This window comes from Colossoma macropomum, unplaced genomic scaffold, assembly GCF_904425465.1.
Source record: "Colossoma macropomum unplaced genomic scaffold, Colossoma_macropomum, whole genome shotgun sequence".
NCBI lineage: Eukaryota > Metazoa > Chordata > Actinopteri > Characiformes > Serrasalmidae > Colossoma > Colossoma macropomum.
Window position 1 is genome coordinate 40729177 of NW_023494787.1, and position 21840 is coordinate 40751016.

At 41.6% G+C, this 21840-nt stretch overlaps 1 protein-coding gene across 4 annotated transcripts in view; it reads left to right on the top strand.

The window, feature by feature from the left end:
* The window catches only part of tanc2a (tetratricopeptide repeat, ankyrin repeat and coiled-coil containing 2a), a 222248-nt gene extending 206477 nt beyond the window's left edge, over positions 1-15771 (top strand). For all 4 annotated transcript variants that reach the window (XM_036567368.1, XM_036567370.1, XM_036567369.1 and 1 more), the window contains 10 exons: positions 99-284; positions 966-1059; positions 2054-2187; positions 2381-2504; positions 3222-3397; positions 4106-4238; positions 8447-8538; positions 9237-9383; positions 12309-12409; positions 12917-15771. In XM_036567368.1, the coding sequence (XP_036423261.1) occupies positions 99-284; positions 966-1059; positions 2054-2187; positions 2381-2504; positions 3222-3397; positions 4106-4238; positions 8447-8538; positions 9237-9383; positions 12309-12409; positions 12917-14867 (3138 nt within the window). In that variant the 3' untranslated portion in view covers positions 14868-15771. The remainder of the gene's footprint in view (positions 1-98; positions 285-965; positions 1060-2053; positions 2188-2380; positions 2505-3221; positions 3398-4105; positions 4239-8446; positions 8539-9236; positions 9384-12308; positions 12410-12916) is intronic.
* The last annotated feature ends 6069 nt before the right edge of the window (positions 15772-21840 follow it).

Below are 21840 nucleotides of genomic sequence, written 5' to 3' on the forward strand. Positions count from 1 at the left end.
TGTAAATTAGCATTTTTGTGCTAAACTATTGCTTTAAGGTAAAGAGGAGCACAGATATTTGGAAAAGCACAGAAATGCTCACAGCGTTTTGTGTGCAGGTGGATCATGTGGACAGGAATGGGCAGTGTGCTCTGGTTCACGCAGCCCTGCGAGGCCACCTAGAGGTGGTGAAATATCTGGTGCAGTGCGACTGGAGCTCAGACGAGCAGGAGTCCTCAACCTTCAGCAAGAGCCATGCAGTCCAACAGGCCCTGATAGCTGCAGCTAGCATGGGTTATACTGAGGTACAATGCAGGGTCTTACAGCAGCAACTAGCATGAGTTATGCAAAGTGCACACACATACAGTGGGATCCAGCAGTTTGAGACACAAGTGAAAAAGCTTGTATTTTGAATTTTGTAATACAAAGAAATTATATTACCAGCCTGACAATTTGAGTGAAAAGTAGAATCTTTGAAATATTAACATAAATTTTAGAATTAATATTTTATTATTTTGTTAATTAGTATTAATGTCCCACGTTTGCTTTATTGATGGTGAGCACACAAGCTGGCATGGGCACCCAAAGTTTGAGCAAAAGCTTCTGATGAGCAGGTCAGATTCACCTAAGAGTCGTCTAAAGATGTTCTTCAGTCGAAGACTAAAAAAAAAAAATCTGATCATTCTGCACAAAGTGTCTTAACATTGTCAGTGTCACAAATTTGCTTATATCTGAATTATTGCAGAATCATTTCTTCATTTTTCTTGTCAAAACTTTTCTTTAAACTTTTCAAACATCTAAATGTTTCTGTTGTTTTTTTCTATATTTAAGTTAAAAAAAATCCCAGATTTTTTTTATGTGGTCCCAGACTTTTGGACCCCACTATATCTTTAGACTAACTGGCCCTGACAGCAGTACAGCAGTGGCTATTATTGGTTATACTGAGGTACACACAAAGCTCACTTTCTGGTTTTTGTGATGTGTAGATTGCATCATACCTACTGGACCTCCCAGAGAAAGATGAGGAAGAGGAGGAGCGTGCGCAGATCAACAGCTTTGACACACTGTGGGGCGAAACAGGTGAGGGGTGGCTGTGTGGGTGTTAAATTTAATTAGGATGCACAAAGTGTATGTTGGAATATTCAAATAAAAATGAATCTAAAATCACGCATCAGAAAACAAACCCAAGCACGACCTGAGCAAGATGATGTATATGAAAACCCGATATTTTGATGGGCCAGGTCAGGCCCCGGTCAGGTAGCAGGCCTGTGGTGTGTGTGGGTGAAACAGCTTTTTTATGGCTTTAAAGAGGCCAGTTCAATCAGTGAGATGTAGACAAAGTCATTCAGAGTGGTTTGAAGTGAAATGGTGCATTGCAGAGAAATTTATAGACTCAGATTTCTTTACTGATAACTTACCACACACATATCCATCTTATTTAGTATACAAAATGACCAGTGAACCTACATGTGTTCAGAGTTTTTAAGTATAATGTTGAGGGTAAAATAGTAGTAAATCTCAAAAAGGGCCTGTATTGCCTTAAAACACCCTATATATAAAAAATATGTTTTGGGCCAAAATCTTCTCTCTAAACTATCATAAAACAATGTCTTGGCACGAGGCAGCGCATTTATAATCTTTTCGTGTAATAGCTTTCTGAGTAGAGGCATTAAACTTTTCAGACGTGTGGTTTCCATCACCACCACTGTGAACAATACTGACTCGCGCTCTAGAACGGAGCATTTCACATCAAACCACTCTGAATGACTTGTTCACATTGTAAAAAATTAATTATGCACAAATTCAAGAAAATATTGATGGCATTCCCTTTAGTGCATTACTAACTTTACAGTGAGCTTTTGATTACATTTGAAAGTTACTACATGTTGATAACAGAAAAGGTGCACCTCATGCTGACCAGCGATCAGACTGCACTGGAACTTCTGTTACAGAACATATAGTTTCATAAGTATTTTTTCATAAGTTCAATAAGAGTTATAGTGTTATCACATTTTGTCTCTCTCTCACTTTTTCTCTCTCTCTTTTTCTCCCTGTCTTTCTCTCTGTGTCTCAGCTCTAACAGCAGCAGCTGGTAGGGGGAAGTTGGATGTGTGTAGGTTGTTGTTGGAGCAGGGGGCCGCCGTGTCTCAGCCCAACCGCCACGGCATCGTCCCTCTGTTCAGCGCTGTCCGCCAGGGACACTGGCAGGTAGGACACACACAGAGACACACCTCACACGCTTTTTCATTTTAAATTACTTAATAAAATTAAATGTCATGTTTTCTCTAATTTGCCACACAAATTAAAAAGCTGTTTGGTTGCTGTTGTATTTGTTATGGTGCTGAAAACATGTGGCTGTGTGTGTGTGTGTGTGTGTCCATCTGTCTGTCTGTGTTTGTAGATTGTGGAACTCTTGCAGAATCACGGGGCGGACGTGAACATGGCGGATAAACAGGGTCGGACTCCTCTCATGGTGGCCGCTTCTGAGGGTCATCTGGCCACAGCAGAGTTCCTTCTTGGACAAGGTCAGTCCGTCCTCACAACACACTCACACACAGCATGCACACTAAACCTTTCTTTAGTTTTAAATGGTCATTTCATGGAAAACACATTTTCGTTTATTTTTTTAAATATAAGCATTTAATGTTCTATGTAAACAAAGTTTACTCCTCCTTCTATAATGTCTATGTATAGGGATTAAGCTGAAGAAGTAGCCCGTTTTTGACTGTAACATCATGACTATTTCCACTGCATGGTACTGGCTCAACTCGGCTCGATTCTTCTTGCCTTTCTTTGCCTTTTCTCTCCTTTTTTGGTCAGCAGTCATTTTGCTGCCATCAGGCTATTCTGAACAAAATTTCTGTAGTGGAAAACAAAGTAGCTGGTACCAAAAGCGAGTCGAGGCGAGTCGAGTTCATCTGAGCCAAATCAAGCCGGTACCATGCAGTGGAAAGCGGCTTTATGTATTTAACTTCCTGATCAGCCTACAGCATTTTTCACAATGGAGTGATGGGAGTGTTGTTTGTGAAGTTTTTTTCTTTTTTTTTTTGAGGACTCAATTTGCTTTATGAGCAAGGCGCAGTACAGGGCAGCCAATCAGAACAGAACCAGACAAACATGGCCTAACCTACATCTTATAACACACCAGGGTCAAGTCAGTGTGTTTACAACACTGAGAAAACACAGTGGCTATCTAAAACTGAAATTGCTTTGCTGTCTTATGTTTGTGACTTTGCCTACAGGTGCCTCATTGGCTCTAATGGACAAGGAAGGTCTTACTGCTCTCAGCTGGGCATGTCTGAAAGGCCACCTCCCACTGGTGCGTGCGCTGGTGGAGAGGGGTGCAGCCACCGCTCATGCAGACAAGAGTGGGCGCACCCCACTAGACCTTGCTGCCTTCTATGGAGACTCAGAAGTGGTGAGAACATTTCTAATCACTGCATGGTTATATACTCATGGCAAAAAATAATGTATTCCAAATCATTTCAGTTGGATGGTCAGTTGACTGAATAAACTCAGAACTGATTATAACCCTATTGAAGCTAAATTACCTGGGGAGATTATATAATTTGAGTAACTGCCAATGTGATTGTAATCCAGTATGAATCTGCAGTGTGCATTTTTGACATTCTGTCAGTGACAGTTGAGGAGTGAATGGTCTTCTATAACTAGCAGACCCAAAGCTACCTCAGTAACAGTAGCCTTGTTCCAGTCCACCTCACACTAATGGAAGAACCAAGCTTGCTAATAGATGCAGCCGTGTGGAGTGATGTTATTGTTATTGAGTGTTTCCTGTGGCTTAGTGCTTATGTGAACATCTGGGCTGTGACCTTTAAATCTGGATTATCTGTGTAAAATTACACAAATACTTTCTTCTCTCAAATCTCACAGATTATCATACAGAACCACCACTGATAAAATTAATCCAGCTCCAGTGGTGGTTATGATTACAAGGGGAAATGGAGGAAAAATAGCTTCTCTCTTTTTTGTAGAAACATTATTCTGTTTGGTTGGTTGTTGTTTTTTAATAATTTTTCTGTAATTTAATTTTTAAATCTTTATATCTGCATAAATGCAATGAGGAGATATTGATCCTTTGTTTTCCATGCTGTGTGTTTGTGCTCAGGTGCAGTTTTTGGTGGATCATGGTGCGATGATTGAGCATGTGGACTACAGCGGCATGCGGCCTCTGGACCGTGCGGTGGGCTGCAGAAACACATCGGTAGTAGTGGCACTGCTGAAGAAGGGGGCCAAGATAGGTGAGAGAGACAGGAAAGACTGACATGGAGTGAAAGGGAGAGAAAACGGAAAGATGAAATCAGACTAGCATTCACAGAGAGTCTCTGTATGACCTGTGTGTTATATACATGTCCTCCATAAGAACCATATAGTGTATAGATAGTATACTTCAGTAGTCAAAGGCTCTGTACTTTTCAGTATATACAATATATAGTGCAAACTTTTTAGCCCCCTGAGAAACTTGTATTTAAAAAGCTGTTTATCTGGACAGTATATGTTTATTTGTTCAGAAAAACACTACTATTAAAATAAATATATATGAAATGAATACAATGCATAATGATTTTATGATGTTAGTGTACTTGATCAACCATTTCTAAACCTCTCTTTGTGGCAGCCCAGTATTATTTGTGTTCTTCAAACTAGCTCACAGTACACAATAACTACTTTTTCTCAAAACCATTTATGTTAATTCACAGCTATTCCAATAATATATAGTGTTTTCCAAACAAATGAACACATAGTGCCTAAGACTTTTTCACAATACTGTATGTGTATAAAAACAGTATTGATGTATGATATTGTAGCATATGAATGTGTAGCGTTTGAATGTAGAGTTGAGCCAAGCCTCATGTCTGAGGTCAGCAGCGTTGTACCTTAGAACCCAAAGGTTTTGTACAGATTCCTTCTCTTCAATACAAATAGCTCTGTGCTTTTCAGTAAAACCACTCAAAGCAGATCCTTGGCTGTGAATGAAGAGGGCAAATCTGAAACTCTTCTGCATGCTTTAATACTAACCTCCAACAAAAATACTACCCACAAGCCCACCAGTCTTACAAACTCTGACCTACCCTTGTAGGCCTCCAATGCCAAAGTTGGGGTCAGTTCACATTCAGTTCATTTAATGAATTATTTGAAAGATCTTTTTAGAAGTGTTATAGTGAAGGCCAATTTTCAGTAGAACTTAAGTTGAACTGAATGGACTGATGTGAAATTACTAACAGTAGAGTTAGAATCCCATTTCTGTGTGTCCAGCAGTGTGTAACTGACCGCTGCCCCGCCCTCCCGCCTGCACTGAGAGAGACTGGTGTGTGAGAGCTGCTGCTAATGCTAACGCTAATGCTAACCTTGCTGCCTGGTTCTGTGCCTCTGCTGCTCACTGCTCTTCCTCTCTCATCTCACACTTCTTCACATCTCTCACTTCAACACCCTCTCACTCTCTCCCTGCTTTTCGTCTCCCTCACTGTCTTTCCTTTTCTTCTCCTTTCCCCCCTCTTCTCTCTGCTTTTCTTCTGCTTTCTCTCTCTCTCTCTCTCGCTCTCTCTTTTTTTCTCATTTTTCCATTCTTCTAATTTCTCACTCTCTTCTCTCTGGCTCTCATTCTCTGTCTCTCATTTTTGTTTTTCTTCTTTTTGTTTTTCTCTCTCTCTCTCTCTCTCTGGGTTGATACGGAGCTCCAACCCAATGGCTCTTCATTCACTCCCCTCCCCTGTATCTCTCTCTTTCTCTCTGCCTGATCCACCACTCCCCCCTCCCTTCTCCGTAAGCAGGATGTCAGACCCTCCCCAGCAGGGCCCGAGGTAACCCCCTCACCTGTGTGTGTTTGTGTGTATGCCCCATTCAGCCAGCTTTAACTCTACCCCTCCATTTCCTATCTGTCCACTCCCTGTGCTCTCCTTGTGTGTGGTGCCTTTGTAAAAGCTCTTGGACAGAAACATCATTCTCATCACTCACTGCCTATTTTAAGGTCATGGCATAAGATCTGGTTTATATATCCCAAATGACACAAGAGCGCACTGTGCTGAAGTGCCTGCTCCCCTCCTCCATCAGTCCTCATCAGTGCATGAGTGCATGTCTGCAAAACTAACTGCTGGATATGAATGAGGCTGCTGGGTTTGAATCAAATTGACAGTTTTTCCTGTTACCCCAAATGTTGCCGATCAGCCAAGACACAGTTGGTGTCTTAAGTTTGCTCCTTTAGTTTTGCACTAGAGCTACGATGCTTAAGTAGCTAACAAGCAATGGAAGCTATTACCACATCAGAGCACATCATGCAAACTGCATGCCTCTGAGACAGAAGGGAGCATGTGCTAGCCTTGCCATTAGACAGCTCAACATGCTTGGAGGACACCACACTAACTGCTAATTCAGCTAACAGATGCCTGTGTTGGCTAACATTCCTACCCACCCAGAGAGACTCCATCGCTGAGGATTGAACTTGCAATGTCTTGACAATACCAACACTTATAGCCACTTGGGAGCCACGTTTTGTCTATTTTTATAGAAAACAATATGACATACAGTGCTAGAAACTGCATAAGCTGTTGGTTCGTAGCTCCAATGGAAACCAAGAAGCAAACATCAGACACCAAATGTTTCTGGATATGAAATATATCCATCCATAAACTCATACAGCCCATTGTTGCATGGCCTACAGTGCTTTCTGCAGTGCCTGCCTGCTTTTAACCCAACTACTGTCCTAACACAGCGCTTTAGTGTTCCCCGTATAAAATCCTGAACTCCTTCTAAATTCCAGGTTACTTCTCTGTTCTCTCTGGCCCTTTTACCCCTGGAACTCTTACCAAGGCACTGTGATATCAGTATTATCAGAGGTGTTTGTAGCCTGAGTGTGTTTCTTTTGTCAGTGACCTACAGACGTTATTGTGTTATAGAGGTCCTTCTTTGCCGGTGTCAAGTTTAGGATTTATGAATGAAATGCATGGCACAAAAACTTCCCTCTTTTAAGCTCTGTCCAGCCTTCTCCTAATAATAGAGTGGTTTTCTTTTCCTGGTGCTGGAGTGTCTATGTACAACATCTTTTTCCCTCAACATGCCTAACTAAAGTTAGCTGCTGTTAGCAGTGGGCAGCATGTAATCATTATTATAATTAATAAATTACAGAAAATTTAGATGAATTGTAGAGAGCCTGAGGGCAACAACAACAACTGGGAAAACTAAAATAGAAAAAAAACTTAAATAGTTATCCAACTTTCAAATCAAAATTAAATGTGATGATACATATCACAGGGGTTCTCAACCTTTTCCACCCCAAGCCCACCTGTTTATAATTCTAAGCATAGCGGCCCACAGAAAAACTAAAATCAAGTTTTTTTTTAAAATAGCTTTTTTGTCTTAATTGCTCACACTGAAGACCTGTGAATTATGGCCTGAAAAAGATCAGATCATTCATTTCAGTTCAATCACAGAAACCAAAATTTGCAGCTATGTAAAAAAAAATATATATATATAAACTTTTGCAGCAATGTCAAAAACGGGGCGGAAAAGAAAAAAAGACAGATGTAGAAAGAAATCACACTCCACTCATTATACTTTTGGATTAGCTTCACCACAATCAACAATAATAAACCATACTTGATATCTGCTTCGTTGTCATTGGTTCATCACTGAGTTTTACTACTCAGGTCGCTGAAGCTCGGCCAGAAATCAAATACATCTCTTCGTTACTATTTAATGGATCATCTGTCGTTTTTATCAGCTGCTACTCGAGCTGCAGGAACGGAATGAGAGTCTGTAAAGAGTCGGACATTAAAACAGGCAGATTATGCTGACAGGACAGATGTTTAATCAGCCTGCAACTGCGATGTTTCTACATCTCTGTTAATATTGACATTGGTTATAATTTGGAAATGTTTGATTCTTCGATTTCTAATTATTAGGCCCAAGTTAATCTTTTACCACTTAAGTTTTTATGACTTAAAGTGATCTTACTTGGCCCACTACAAACTATTGCCTCCCCCTGGTACAGGCCCACTAGACAGGACTACTAGAGGGTGCTTCACGGCCTACCGGTGGTCCGTGGCCCAAAGGTTGAGAAACCCTGACAAAGCATATATTGAGTAAATGTATTGATGTAGAAAAATGTATAAAATATTGTATAAAATATTGTGATGTTAAATTTTTGCTATATCGCGTACTATTGCCTGCTTCTTAAAGTACTGCATGAGTTGAATAGGGTGACATGAAGAGAAAACCCTTAACTGTGCAGGGCAGGGAGTCCCAGGACCAGAACTGAGAGCCATTATTTTTATTCTTCAGTGTCTTAAAAAAAAATGAAAAAGGTATGAGATCACTTTCTGTGTCTCTCAGCATTCAGAAATAAAGGGTTGACTTCTTTCTGAGGGGATTGTGTGGTATCCGTTGTTCCCACGGTGTTGGATAGGCCACTTTTGTTTGTTGTGTAACTCACCACACGTCCTGTTGGGCACAGGTCCAGCGACGTGGGCAATGGCCACCTCCAAGCCGGACATCATGATCGTCCTCCTGAGCAAACTGATCGAGGAAGGAGACGGATTCTACAAGGTCAGTTCCTCTCCAGGCATTATGATTTAGTGTATTTATACCGGTGCTGGACAATATATCGCTTTTTTCACTGAAGCTACAAGGCTAATACCAATAATAGAAGCATATAAGCATTGTGCAAAGTGTATGCCTAGGTCAAATAGACTTGCTTATGTAGTTTTTGTATGTTATGGACAAAAGTACACTATTAGAAATAAAGGTACTGTGCAGGTACATTTTTCAGTCATCGAGGTACAAACAATGTAAATGTACCCTCAAAGGTACAACAGTGGTTTTAGGGTCCAGTTGTGTACCTTAAATAAGTTTTTCCCAGGTGAAAAGTACATATTTGTACATTTTTTCATAACCTAATGTTTCATAACCTAACAATAAAATAAAAAGCCTAAAGTCAGATGGGGTGTGTGGAGTCAATACAACTTAGATAATTCAATTTCAATGGATTATGGTACAGTTATGTTACCCAACTAGAAGTACTGAGATGTACCTTTGAGGGTACCCCCCAGTGACAGTTTCAAACCTTTTTTCTGAGGGTGAACATTAATTTTACCAAACTATGTCTTTTAATGGCCAAAGATCTGGGCACAGTCAAAAGTAGTCAGTTACTTTAATGCAGGGAAAACTCACCATTATTTAGAACTGAAATTAAAGAGTGTACTTTGCTGTTCTAATCGTTTCACATGTTGCCTGATTGCTGACAGAAAGGGAAGGTGAAAGAGGCCGCTCAGCGCTATCAGTATGCCCTGAAGAAATTCCCCCGAGAGGGCTTCACGGAGGACCTTAAAACCTTCAGAGAGCTCAAGGTCTCCCTGCTGCTCAACCTGTCCCGCTGCCGCAGGAAAATGAACGTTAGTAACAACCCGCTTTACTCTGCCTCTCTCTCTCCTCTTCAGCTGTCTCTCTGCTCTCATTGAGTCACCTGCAAAACTCTGGGGTCTCTGTCACTGTTTATATGTATTGAAGTTACCTTACAGCAACAAGAGGTTTGAGGTTTAATCCAGTCATAGATAGAAAATACACAGTTGTTCAGGATTCTGTTGAAAATCCAAATTAGTCCATGACGAGGCTAAATCTGTGCATTTGCTCCTTTTTTCTTGCAACTGAAATCTGCTATCTATTCCACTTAATACTAAACACTAGTGGTTTGTATGCTAAAATTAGATGAACGTTGGAGAGTTGTTAGTTTTGTTCTATGTACAGGCAGGAAATTTTGAAATAAAGCAATAAGCCATGAGAGGTCATGCATTATAGTGGTTTCACTGTGGTTAAGCAGTGTTTAAAGGCATAATGTGAAGCAGCTACAAAGTAAAAAATACACAGCATGTTTTATTACATAATAATAATAGGGGTAAACAATTATCCATGCCTCACCTCCAAATATGCTCTTCTGCAGCAACGGTCGCAAGGTTGGACAAGCTTTACAGAACGTTGGCAAAAATTTACAGATTTAGAGAGTGTTATTAATTTAATTTTCAATGATATTTATTTTATAAATGTGAAAGAGCAGACTGTTAGAATAAATTAGGTGTAGTCATTTTTTGAGTAATTAAGCTAAACTTAGCATTGTGGCTGTTTTGTCAGTGTTGTTTCCAACCTGCCTAGTTTCAGTTAGCAACAGCATCACAGTCAAGCTCTATAGCAGAGCATTTAAACTGGAAACTCAGTTTTATGTAGCAGCTCTAAAAAAAAAGATTTCTACAGTTTCTCATTAGGTTGAATGAGATTCTTGCCAGTGTTTAGCCTTGCAGGAGTTGCTGAGAAAGAACACGTGAGTGGAGCATGAATAGGCCAGTTCCTCATCATGCAGTGAAGTTTGCTGTCATCTGTAGGCTGTGGTTGCCAGTCAACAAAACTGACATTATTATTATTCTGTGAACATCACAGAGGTCTTCGATAACTTGGCGCATCAATACAGAATTCAGTGATTGTAATATGTTTGTGTATTTTGAGTATTTTACAATGAGCATGGCTCAGCCAATCAGATCTTAGAACCAATATTATCCATTTTTTATGGTTTTTATTTTACTTTTATGCAAATCACTGTTTATTTCAAGTTAGTGGTAGTTGTGATACTAATAAAGGCATTCTTGCCCCTTCTGAAGTGGGTGTTAGTGGAACTATGAGTTTATTTTAAGTCTCATTGAAATCATCAAACTAATTTCAGGCTGTCCAGAGAAACTGATGCAAATGTCGACAAACATCATCATCCATCCTTGTCACCTTGTTTTGGTTTGCTTTGTCAGATCATGAGTTTTTCAGGTCTAAGTAAAGAACAGAGTCTAGCCTAGATTATTTAGCTTGTAGTCTTAAAGAATATTTACGTTGTCCAGCTGTCCCCGTAGAGCATTATAGGTGTGTGTGTGTATTCTGTCACTTATGAGTGTGTATGAGTGTGTAACATTTCCACATTTCAATGTTGATTTGTCGTATGTACACATTTGTGTGTTTAAAATGTCTGTTTAATGTGGTATTGTTGTATTCATGCACAGATATCACAGCCAGATTGAGATGGATTGTATGTGTGTGTGTGTATGTATGTGTCTTTGACTGTGTGTATGTGTGTGTAGGGGTTAAAAAATTAAAACAAAGGTGGCGATTCAACTGCACTGATTTTGGATTGATAGGGTTGATTATAATTATATATTATAATAATATTCAATAAAATATGCAGTAATTTTTGGCAATAAACATTTGCTTAGTGTATCATTTTAATCATCTGCACTACTGTCAATAGTCAGAGACAACCCTTCATTGATGTAATTTCCAGTCAAAAAAGCCATTAAGTACAAGTTATATCTGAGGACATATGAGAAGATCCACACGCATAAGGAACTGGAAAGTAAAAAGTAAAACAGGATTTAAATAAATGATTAGAGAAAATGAAACTCCCAACAATCAAGACCTGGCAGACGACCAAAACTGTCCCCATCAGAAAAACAGCACTTAAAGCTTTCATCTTTGAGAGAGAGAGAGGAGAAAATCAATCGCCACTCTTACTTCAGATCTGAAAAAATCCACAGGTGTTTCTGTCCATCCTTCCACTGTGAGAAGACAACACTATGAATCTGAAAGGATGTGTAGCTGTCAAGAAGCCCTCGCTGAGAAAAAGAAACAGACAAAAAAGAAGACAAACACAGAAGCTGCTGGTGTTTTCAGAGAAATGGACTGATCCATCCCAAAGTCGAGACCTCAGCATCACGTGATGTGTTTTGGGACTACTTGGATCATGGGAATCAAAGAGTGCAACCAACTTCTAAGATTGAACTTTGGATCTGTGGAAAAATATCCCTGCAGATTTCTTTGAAAATCTGAAGCATGTCTCCTGGAAAGAGGGAAAAAAGGAAGCTGTAATAAAGGCAAAATGTGGACACACTAAATGCTGACAAAACAACATTCACTTGTTGAGGCTTCAGAGCAATTTTCTGTCAAATATGGTTTGTCAAATATGGTTCTGTCAAATAGTTATTTGTACTTAACAGCTTTTTTGACCAGAGGTTAAATAAATGAAGGGTGGTCTGTGATTTTTGCACAGTACTGTATATTCCAGTACTGTGTAAATAGTTCTCCTAACACATTTATGTATTCACTTAAAAGAATATTTGTGGTGAAATTTGAGATTTTGTGGTGCAGCGATTGGTTATTAAAGAATCTTAATCAAACTGAATCAGAGATTTGTGTGTGTGTGTGTGTGTGTGTGGGTGGGTGTGTGACTGGCTCCATATTCCTCCATGTATGGCTCTGTGTATGACTGTTGGCCCTGTTGTTGCTTGCAGGACTTTGGCATGGCGGAGGAGTTTGCCTCCAGGGCTCTAGAGTTGAAACCCAAATCCTATGAGGCCTATTACGCACGAGCCCGCGCCAAGCGCAGCAGCAGGTAACCATAGCAACCAACAGGCAGGGCAGCAGGGCCTGAAACTACCACTTTTGTTTCTGGTCTTGATAACGGGATGAAACCATACAAAGACTTGCCCCTTAGTCTCAACAGAGCTTACTGTAAGGATAAGGAATCTTAGGCTCATTTTCATACATCAACTTCTTTTCTTTTTCCTAACAGACTTTTCATTCACCACATCTGTTTTTTTTTTTCTTTATCAGAGTTTCTTTTCTTGCTACAGTTCCACATTATTTTGATTAGTGGCACACACAAAGTACTCCCTCCTGTTCATTTTGTTTGGATGCTGTTCTGTTGAGAAGATTTAGTGTTTTGCCTGTGGGTTTGAAAATGCACTCAGCACTTAATCATTTTTAAACAAGAGTCCCTCAAATAAATGCCTTGTTTGTTTTTATTGATCCCCAAGACACATATAACACATTCTCACTTATTTCTCTTTCTGTCTCTCACTCTCTCTCTCTTTCTTTCTCTCTCTGTCTCTCTGCGTAGGCAATTCCACGCAGCCCTGGAGGACCTGAGTGAAGCCATGCGCCTCTGCCCCAACAACCGAGAGATCCAGCGCCTGCTGCAACGCGTTGAGGAAGAGTGTCGCCAGGTTGTTCAGCAACAGGAGCTGGATCCGCCCCCTTCTCCTCCTCCCCATGACAGAGACCCGCCAGTGGCCCCACCTCCCCCGCTGGAGCCCCGCCTCTCAGACATGGAGCCCGTGCAGGACCTGTTTGAAGAGGACGAGGATTACCTGGAGCGGGATATGGATGGTCTTCCACTAGGCGTCACTGCTGAGCCTCGTTCTAGTCCATCAGGCTTGCCTGTGATTCAGAACATCATGCCTCCATCCCCCAGCCACCGGGACTCCCCCTACCTCTCTGGAGGCCCCTCAATGGGCCAGGCCTTTGACCTCCGCCCCACTCCACCCTCTATGTCCTCCCCAACCCGCCAGGGCTATCAATCCACCTCTCCTTCCCTGTCTCCCACCCACCAAAGCTCTCATTATCGTCCAAGCCCACCTCATACATCCCCGGCACATCAACCCTCTTCCTCCTCCTCCTCTTCCTCCTACCACTTCAGCCCTCCTCCTTCTCCTTTACGCCGGGCCGGGCCACAGTACCGCTCCAGCCCTACCTCCACCTCTGAGAACATGGGCCTGTACCGGCCTCAGTCAGCCTCCGCTGCCTCGTCGGGCCGCTACCAGCAAGATCAGCAGCTTTCGGGTCGTCCCAAGTCCCCTCTCTCCAAAATGAGCAGCCAGCGCTCTTTTCAGGCTGCTCAGCTTCCTCCTCAGCAGCAGCAGCAGGGCCAGTGGCTGCAGCCAGCCAAGGCCCAGATTGTCCGCACCAACCAGCCAAGCGCTTCTGTCCACTCTAGCGCTGTGCTGGGCAGTGGTGCTTACAGCCAGATGGCCCATTCTATGAGCGCACGTTGCCCTGGAGACATGGACGAGCTTGGGGAAGTTGGTGGCTATCCTGCTTCGTTGCAGGGGGCGCTATATCCGCGGGCACTCAGCATGGATCCCAACACAATGGAAGAAGAGCTTCCTCAAAGGCCATCATCTGCGTACCGACCCAGTGCTCCAGGGCTGCGCTATGGCCAGACGCCCCAGATCAGTCGCAGCCAATCTGCTGCCTATTACCCCATCTCGCCCCATGAAATTGAGAGGCAGGCGCAGCTGGGGTCACCGGAAAACCCTCATGCCCTGAGACGCCCGGTTAGCGCCACCAATGCTGAACCCAGACCGCACCTGCCCACTCCTCGCCCATTGATCCACTCACAAAGTGTGGGCCTGCGCTTCTCACCCTCCAGCAGCAGCCTGGGCCTGGCCGTTGGTTCTGCAGCTAATCTAGGACCAGGCTTCAGGCCTTCAGCATCAGCGCAGCAAATGGAGATTCCACTGAAGCTGGCCTACGAGGGTGGCTACTGCGATGCCCCATCACCCGTTTCCCCACCCAGTATGGTGGCGGGAGGCACATACCCAGGTGAAAGTTTGCGATCACGGGCTACGCCCTTCATGGGCATCATAGACAAGACGGCACGAACTCAACAGTACATGCAGCAGCAGCCTTCATCGCTGGCCCCTTCCTCTTCATCCTCCCGTGCTTGGGCTGTCTCGTCCCTAGACACAGTGGTCAGCAGTCCGGCCACATCACCTGGCAACACAGGCTATGGGCAGCAGTCCCTTGGCCACATTGCCTATTACAACCGCACCAACAACGCCCACAATGGGCACCTGGCCGAGGATGACTACTATGTGGGTCGGGACAGGGCCGACAACATGGGACGGGTCAGCCAGGCGCCCACCTACCCAGACGTTAAAGTGGCCCGGACGCTGCCGGTGGCCCAGGCCTACCAGGACAGCGAGTATAGGCAGGTGGGCCGTGGCGACCGCCAAGGTCCAACCTCTCCCATCAAACCAAAGAGGCCCTTTGTCGAGTCAAATGTGTGAGACCGCCTGGGACAGCGTGTTAATGTATACTAGGACATGAATGAAGAACCTAAAAACATAAGCACTATTGGAGCTGGAATAGTTTTAGCAGAGGAGGCTGTGGGGGATTTGACTGGTTGATTGGTACAGGACATAGTATCTGTGTCATTTCTTCAAATTCTCACAGATAGTCTGGACTGAACGTCATGGATTTTGTTGGTAATCACTTAAGTTACACAAACACCTCAGGTAAAACTAATCCAGCTCCACTGGAACTATAGGCACACATACAAAGCCTATTGTTGTTTTCCCCTTCCTCTGGTGTAAACATAGCCTAAAGCTAAATATATTGACCTTCTGAGTGTGTGAAGGGAGGTAAACGGCAGTGCTGTAAAAGCATCTGTTCTGGACATAACACAGCAAGTGATTGGGACATGCAGGACGCCTCAGGTGCCTCGGTTGGACCAGATGGCTGTAACTGCTGCACACCAACTAAAGATGAACAGATACCAGTACCTGTATCAATAAGACAGATGTGAGCAGTCTTTGGTGGACAAGAGTGACTGTTATAAAGCACGACGCTTCCATATGCAGGACTACAGAGCGATTAAAGCAAAAAATTGCATTGGTGTAAGTATCAGAAAATTTGAGTCTGTGTTAGCAGTGAAATAAAATAGTATGGGTGCATTCCTAGCACCAAATTAATGCTCTCTGAACCTCCTTTGGTGGGCTAGAGTCTCAACAGCTTGCCATTGCTCTGAAAGTGCTGTTGCAGGGCCTGGATCTCACTAAAGCCACTTTTCCACAGCACGGTACCAACTCGACTCTACTATACTTGCTATTTTTGGTTTTCCACTAGGCAAATCTCATACCTGGTACCAGGTATTATTTTTGGTACCACCTCCGTCGAGGTTCCAAGCGAGCTGAGCTGATACCAAAAGGTGAAGTAGAAATGCTAGACTACTAATTAGTCAGAGAGAATTGCTTACCACACATGCTAACACTAGCTACAAGGTTAGCGTAGCCTCTTGAGTCGCCTTTGAGAAACCAAAACCATCTCATCGTCTGAACTCTGATGTAGTATTTCCCAAACTGTGCTGTTTTTTCAGCAGTATATTATCTTGCTGATATCTGCCTCTTCAGAACAAAAATTCACCTCCTTCACGTCTCAGCAGTTTCATGCGGCGTCACTATGACAACCCGCTACATTGAGAGGGTTCTAATCTGCTGTGGAAAACAAAGTAGCTGGTACCCAAAACGAGTAGAGTCGAGTTGAGTCGAGCCATACATGAAGTGAAAAAGTGGCTTAAGGCTCAGTCAGAAGTGGCTCCCTACTTTCTGTAGTCCACTCATACACAATATACTATGCTTTATGTCCAAAAGGGGCCACAAGCTAAAGCTCACCACCAGACCCGTCGAATTATTACACGTTTCACACATATTCACCACTATTAGTAAAACCATTGCTTTTCACCCTCCCGTACAAGATCCAGAGACTGTGTGGTCAGACAAAGACCTGTCTCAAATCAGATTTAGTCAGAATTCACCATCTGTAATCACCGCTATAGCTAACATGGCAGCGTTCTCATTAATGTTTTAAAGTTTTGAACATTTTCTTTTTCCAAAGAAACACCTGATTGGTGCCATCTTTGGTACTAAAGCATGTTTGTTCATTTTAAATGCAATATAAAATTACTAGGAATGCATCAATGCCGATGCTGGTATCGGGTATCGACCTGAAACTTTGGTTATATATTCGTACTCGACCTCAAAAACCATACCAATACCAACATCCGATACCACCTGATACCATGTGACATAAGCCTAATGTACACTGCCACACTAGTGAACAAATGACTCAAGCTGGCAGCGAACAAGGGTCTGTTCACAGAGTGACATGTTTCTGACCATGTGGAGTTTGGACGCAAAATTGCTGATTTTAGACCGTTTTTAAACACACAAAAACAATCAGCCACTTCCCCAATACGAGTGGAGATACATAGGCTGGCTAAATGCTGACATTACTCTGTTTAACTCAATAGAACTACGAGGTATCAACGTTAATGTCGACTTTTTTAATCTGTCTTTGTAAAATACACTGTAGAGAGACCATAGTGACCTAATGTGTATATTTCCGTGCAAGGTGAGGTTAGCTGAGCTGCTGTAGCTCAGTTTATCAGCATGTTTGCTCAGTACTCGGTGTGCAGCGTGTTATCTTGAATGAAACAGCTTTAATGGAAATTGTCCAGAGCTGTCTGTACAGGCTGCATTTCATGTCTGTCAGACCGAGCATTTTCATACAGCGTGAGCACATAAATCATAGGCTTTGTATACGATAGCCTATTCAAACATACAGTGAGTTGCCCAAGATCAATATGGTCTGGCTTTTGAAGACATTCAGCTACAGCTCAACCAATCAAAAGACTGCTTAATTCGAAATAGGTTACTCAGTATGGTATCAACGGGTGCTCAAAGTACTCATACTCAGTCTGAAAAAAAGGCATTGATGCATCCCTACAAATTTTTAAAAACTACAAAAAATAAAAGTTTTGGCCTTGAGAATCATTGACATGGTGGCCTAAATGACCAGTGCAAATGAATCTGTTTACCTCTTCTCTCAATTCCATTTCTTGTTGCCACCAACTTCCCCTCCATCTTGCGTAGCTTTGACTCTGCATAATACTGTAATACATATTATGTAATACATAATACATAATAATGCTACATACTTAACACAAGGTCATTTGCTAAATAGCTAACGCTTTTTGAACCCCACTTGCAATATGAAGTTATTAATTTGTGCACTAGGTAGCTTAAAGTAACAGACATGCTACACCTAGCTAACTAGCTGTGTTAGCAGAGTATGGTAAGCCAACATTGATGTTGGCTAGCATTTTCTTTAATTTCAAGAGACTTTACTGAAACAATTTGCTGTCAGCATATAGAGGCAACGATAAAATAATCATAAATAGCTAACGCTGGCTAGAAAATACTTATCTTGTGTGGTAATGGTGCAATCTGAGAGCTAAAGTTTTTTAAACTTTTGTACAGAGGCTGCCTGTAGAAACTTCGCTCAAACCTTTTGAGAATCAGAATGCCCTTCAAGGTCGTGGCAGGGAGTCCCTCAAGGCTAAATGCGAGGTAGTCTTTTATTTCTATAATGCATACAGGCACCCCTTAGAAAGTGCTTTATACAAAGAACACTGTGAGTAATCAGTGGACAGTATGGGTGTGAGTCTTGCCCCATGTAGAGGGAGTCATTTCAGACTTCGCCGTGGTGTTGGTCAGCCTGCTATCTGATCTGAACATCAACGCTAGTCCTTCCCAGAGGCCACCTGTGAGGAACACCAAGTGGCCTCGTTTGTAGATATGGCTGTAAAAGGTCGTCCTATCAAACATGTACATAGCTTAATCAAAAACAAAAAACAATGTAATATTTATCATTTTAACTTATGTTTGTACAAAAAAGATATACATACTTTATTTTGCTTTTGATGCTCTTGTTGTGATTTTTAAGTTTGCTTCTTGCTCCTGATGGGTCAGTAATGTGAATTTTTTTTTTAAGGGCATTTTGGTTCAGAATTGACCTGCTCATTTAACACAATTACAGCTTTGCTGAAAATATAAAAGTATAAAAATGGAAACACATATGCTGTGACTAAGAAATTCATTTGACCTCTTCTTAAAGGAGGTCATGTAACATTCAGGGCATTCATCTCTGGATACAACATGACTGCTTCCGTAATTCTCATCTCAGAAAGTTCATGTCATTAAAATGACACTCATGGTGTAAAAGATAATTTTTAGTGTGAAATATATCAGGAGTTCATCCACATTGGGTTTATTATTTGCAATTTCGCTATAAATAGTGTGCTCTTGGGAACAGACTGTGGAGAACATTCTGTGCTGCAGTTAACGTTCATTTTTGACTCTCAGCAGGACGCCACTTCTGTAATTCTCTTTTATTATTATTGGCTCCACCCCTTTTCGTATTGACTTCTTTCACATAGGTTAACTAATAGCTTTGCATCCTTCACTGAGAAGCTGTTCATAAAACAGATGACTATTTATTTGAATCGTTTCTGTTTCATGGTGGCTCCAGCCATAAGCCAGACACAGTCCAGGAACCTTGCTGGACCTCATTGTTCCAGAGTTCGACGCCAATTGGTAACTCTGATACAAAAACTGGAGCTGGGCAAATTCAAATTCATTGGCTAATTTAGCTAATCACTTTCAACTGCTGTGGAAAAGGGGCGGGGCTTTTCTCACTCATTGAACTCAGCTTACTGTAGACGATGTTGCTTTTTGAAGACTTGTTTCTTTTTGTATGGCTGACCTGTAAATGACTGTATATATTGTGCTTAATTAGAGTGCATGCTCTTTGCTGACACACTCTGAAGTGTGTGTGTGTGTGTGTGTGTGTGTGTATATGTATGTATGTATGTGTGAAAGGTTTGATTTATCAATATATAGAGCGGGGAAATGACTGTGGCACAATCTTTTTTCCTTTTTCCCCACATTCGGACAGAAATAACACATCAATTTGTTTTGTTTTCTGATTTTGTAACATTTATTTTTATTTGGATTCTGTTTTAACTCGGGCTTGTTATGAACAGCATTCTCTGTAAACGGTCAGAGTGGAGACGTTTTGTGGAGAGCAAAGCCAACATGAATGCATTTTTAACCCTGTTAACGATTGTAAACTGTACAATCAACTGTATGTAAGGGGAAAATAATGTACTAATTTAAAACGATTACCAGTACAAGGAAACTCCAGCTGAAATGAAAAGTATTGGTGTGCGTGTCTTGTTTTATTCAGGGTTACGTGTTCAGTCTTAATGAACAAAGTGATTCTAAGGTAATTCATCAGTTCATAACAATCATTCAGCATTAAAGGGGAATGCCACCGATGTTTCAAAATATCTGCATAATAAAATCATTGAGATGTAAACAAATCAGGCAAAATGATCTGTTCTAGTGCACAACAACTCGGATTTCATAAAGATTTTGCAAAATTACTCATTCAATGGTTCACATGTATACAAAACCATTCAGAGTGGTTCGGTAGGAAAAGCATCTTTCTAGAGAAATTTACAGAGTCAGGGTTGGTCACCATTACAGTACTAGGAACCAGACGTCCGAAGTATTTAACGGCTCTAAAAGCTACATCCCGTTAAGTCATTCCACAAAATGGTTAAGAATGTGTTGCCTGATACCTCAGACATTGTTTTGTGATAGTTTTGTTATAAATGTTTGGCTTAAAACGTATTTTAGGATGAACTATTACTCCAGGACCACTTCCGCGATCTCAACAGATCAGTGCGCTTCAGCTAAACTGCTTTTGTTGTTACGAGCCTGTAGCTACAGCCGTTCAGCACGACTAACGCCAGCAGCAGCTTTCGTTTACAGTTTATTTTTACGGTTTTCTTACATATTTCGGAAGATGGAAGAGTATGCAGCGGACTTCAGGAGTCCGTTTGTACAGTGTTGAGCCGACAGAGAGAGAGACAGAACCCGAACCCGAACCCGCCGGTGTTCTATCAATTTGTCCTACCCATCGAGCGGTCCTACTGAGCATGCGCATATCATTACTATAGCGTAGTAATTTAATGTTTCAAACGCTTTGTTGTGTTTTTAACGTTAATTCAGTGCATACTGCGATTAATATTATTACTTACTCCCTGATACTGTGATTTAGGCGATCACAACATCCTAATTATTCTTTTAATGCTGGCAACATTTAACTGATAAGGAGATTTAGGCTATCAAATTATTGTATCTATAGATTTCAGTTCAGGTAGCATTTTCTGTCAGGATAATTTAGGCCATCAGAACATCCTAGTACAGTTTTATGTAGAGCGCTTCGTAAAATATGCGGTATGGTAGGACATTTCAACAAGGTAGTTAGCATAATTCGTCAGAACAACCCAGAGCGAATGAAAACCGGTGGTAACAACAAACGACTTGTTACTCTGCTCACCGGTTTCTGAGGTAGGACCGTTATTTTATTGCGCGGCCTACTGTAGACAGCCTGTTGTAAGCTAATGGCTAACACTGTGTGTACGGTGGCTAATTTATTTCATTCATGTTTCTTACCTTGATTCCAGTTTCTGTGGTGGAAAATACAACAGAGGGAACAGCAGTTTTCTTTAGCAGCCGGCAGTTGAAGAAATCCGCTTTGCATTTTTCACTGGTGTTGAGTAAGTTAGTTAGTCTTCGGCGGTAAAGTTGTTTGACTTTGGTGTTTCTATGTAGCTTTAATACAATTAGCCACAGCTTCTGGTACTTATAACGGCAACTGGAGAAAACACAAAACGCGTGCATGGCGGAGGGGTACATGCAGGGAAAAAATAGTACCCAAAGAAAACGTTTTTTTTTTTTTTTTCTCGAATTCAGCAGTATTTTACCATTATCAGCGTGCCATATAAAAACGTATAAGACATGTACGTTCACTAGTCATTTTGGATAGCAGATAAAATGGTGATATTTATAGTGTGGACATGACGTCTGGTTCCTAGTACTACAATGTTTTTTTTACATCTAAACCTCTCATCTAAACGTTCTCCTTTAACGATAGTGGTCATAAGAACCAGAGGTTGAAGTGTACAACATAGATACAGCCAAAATGACCGGTGAACCTACATGTGTCGCTTTAGTTGATATGGAAACATTGTTTTCTTTGGGTACTATTTTAAGCATCTGTCAGGTATCAGGCCGTGTATTTATAATCATTTCATGTAACAACTTTCTGTGAGGAAGCTTTAAAAGGCATTAAACTCTTCAGATTTCTGGTTCCCATCACCGTCATTGTTGACAATTCTGACAATTTGGTACATTTCTCTAAAACCAGTCTGAAAGACTGTGTGTACATCTCAACTGTTGAATTATGCAGCAAGTTTGAAAAATTGGTGGAACTCCCCTGTGATATTGTAGTGATATTGTAGAGAGAACAAGACATGATGCAAAAGAACAAAGCAAACACAGCACAAAGGAA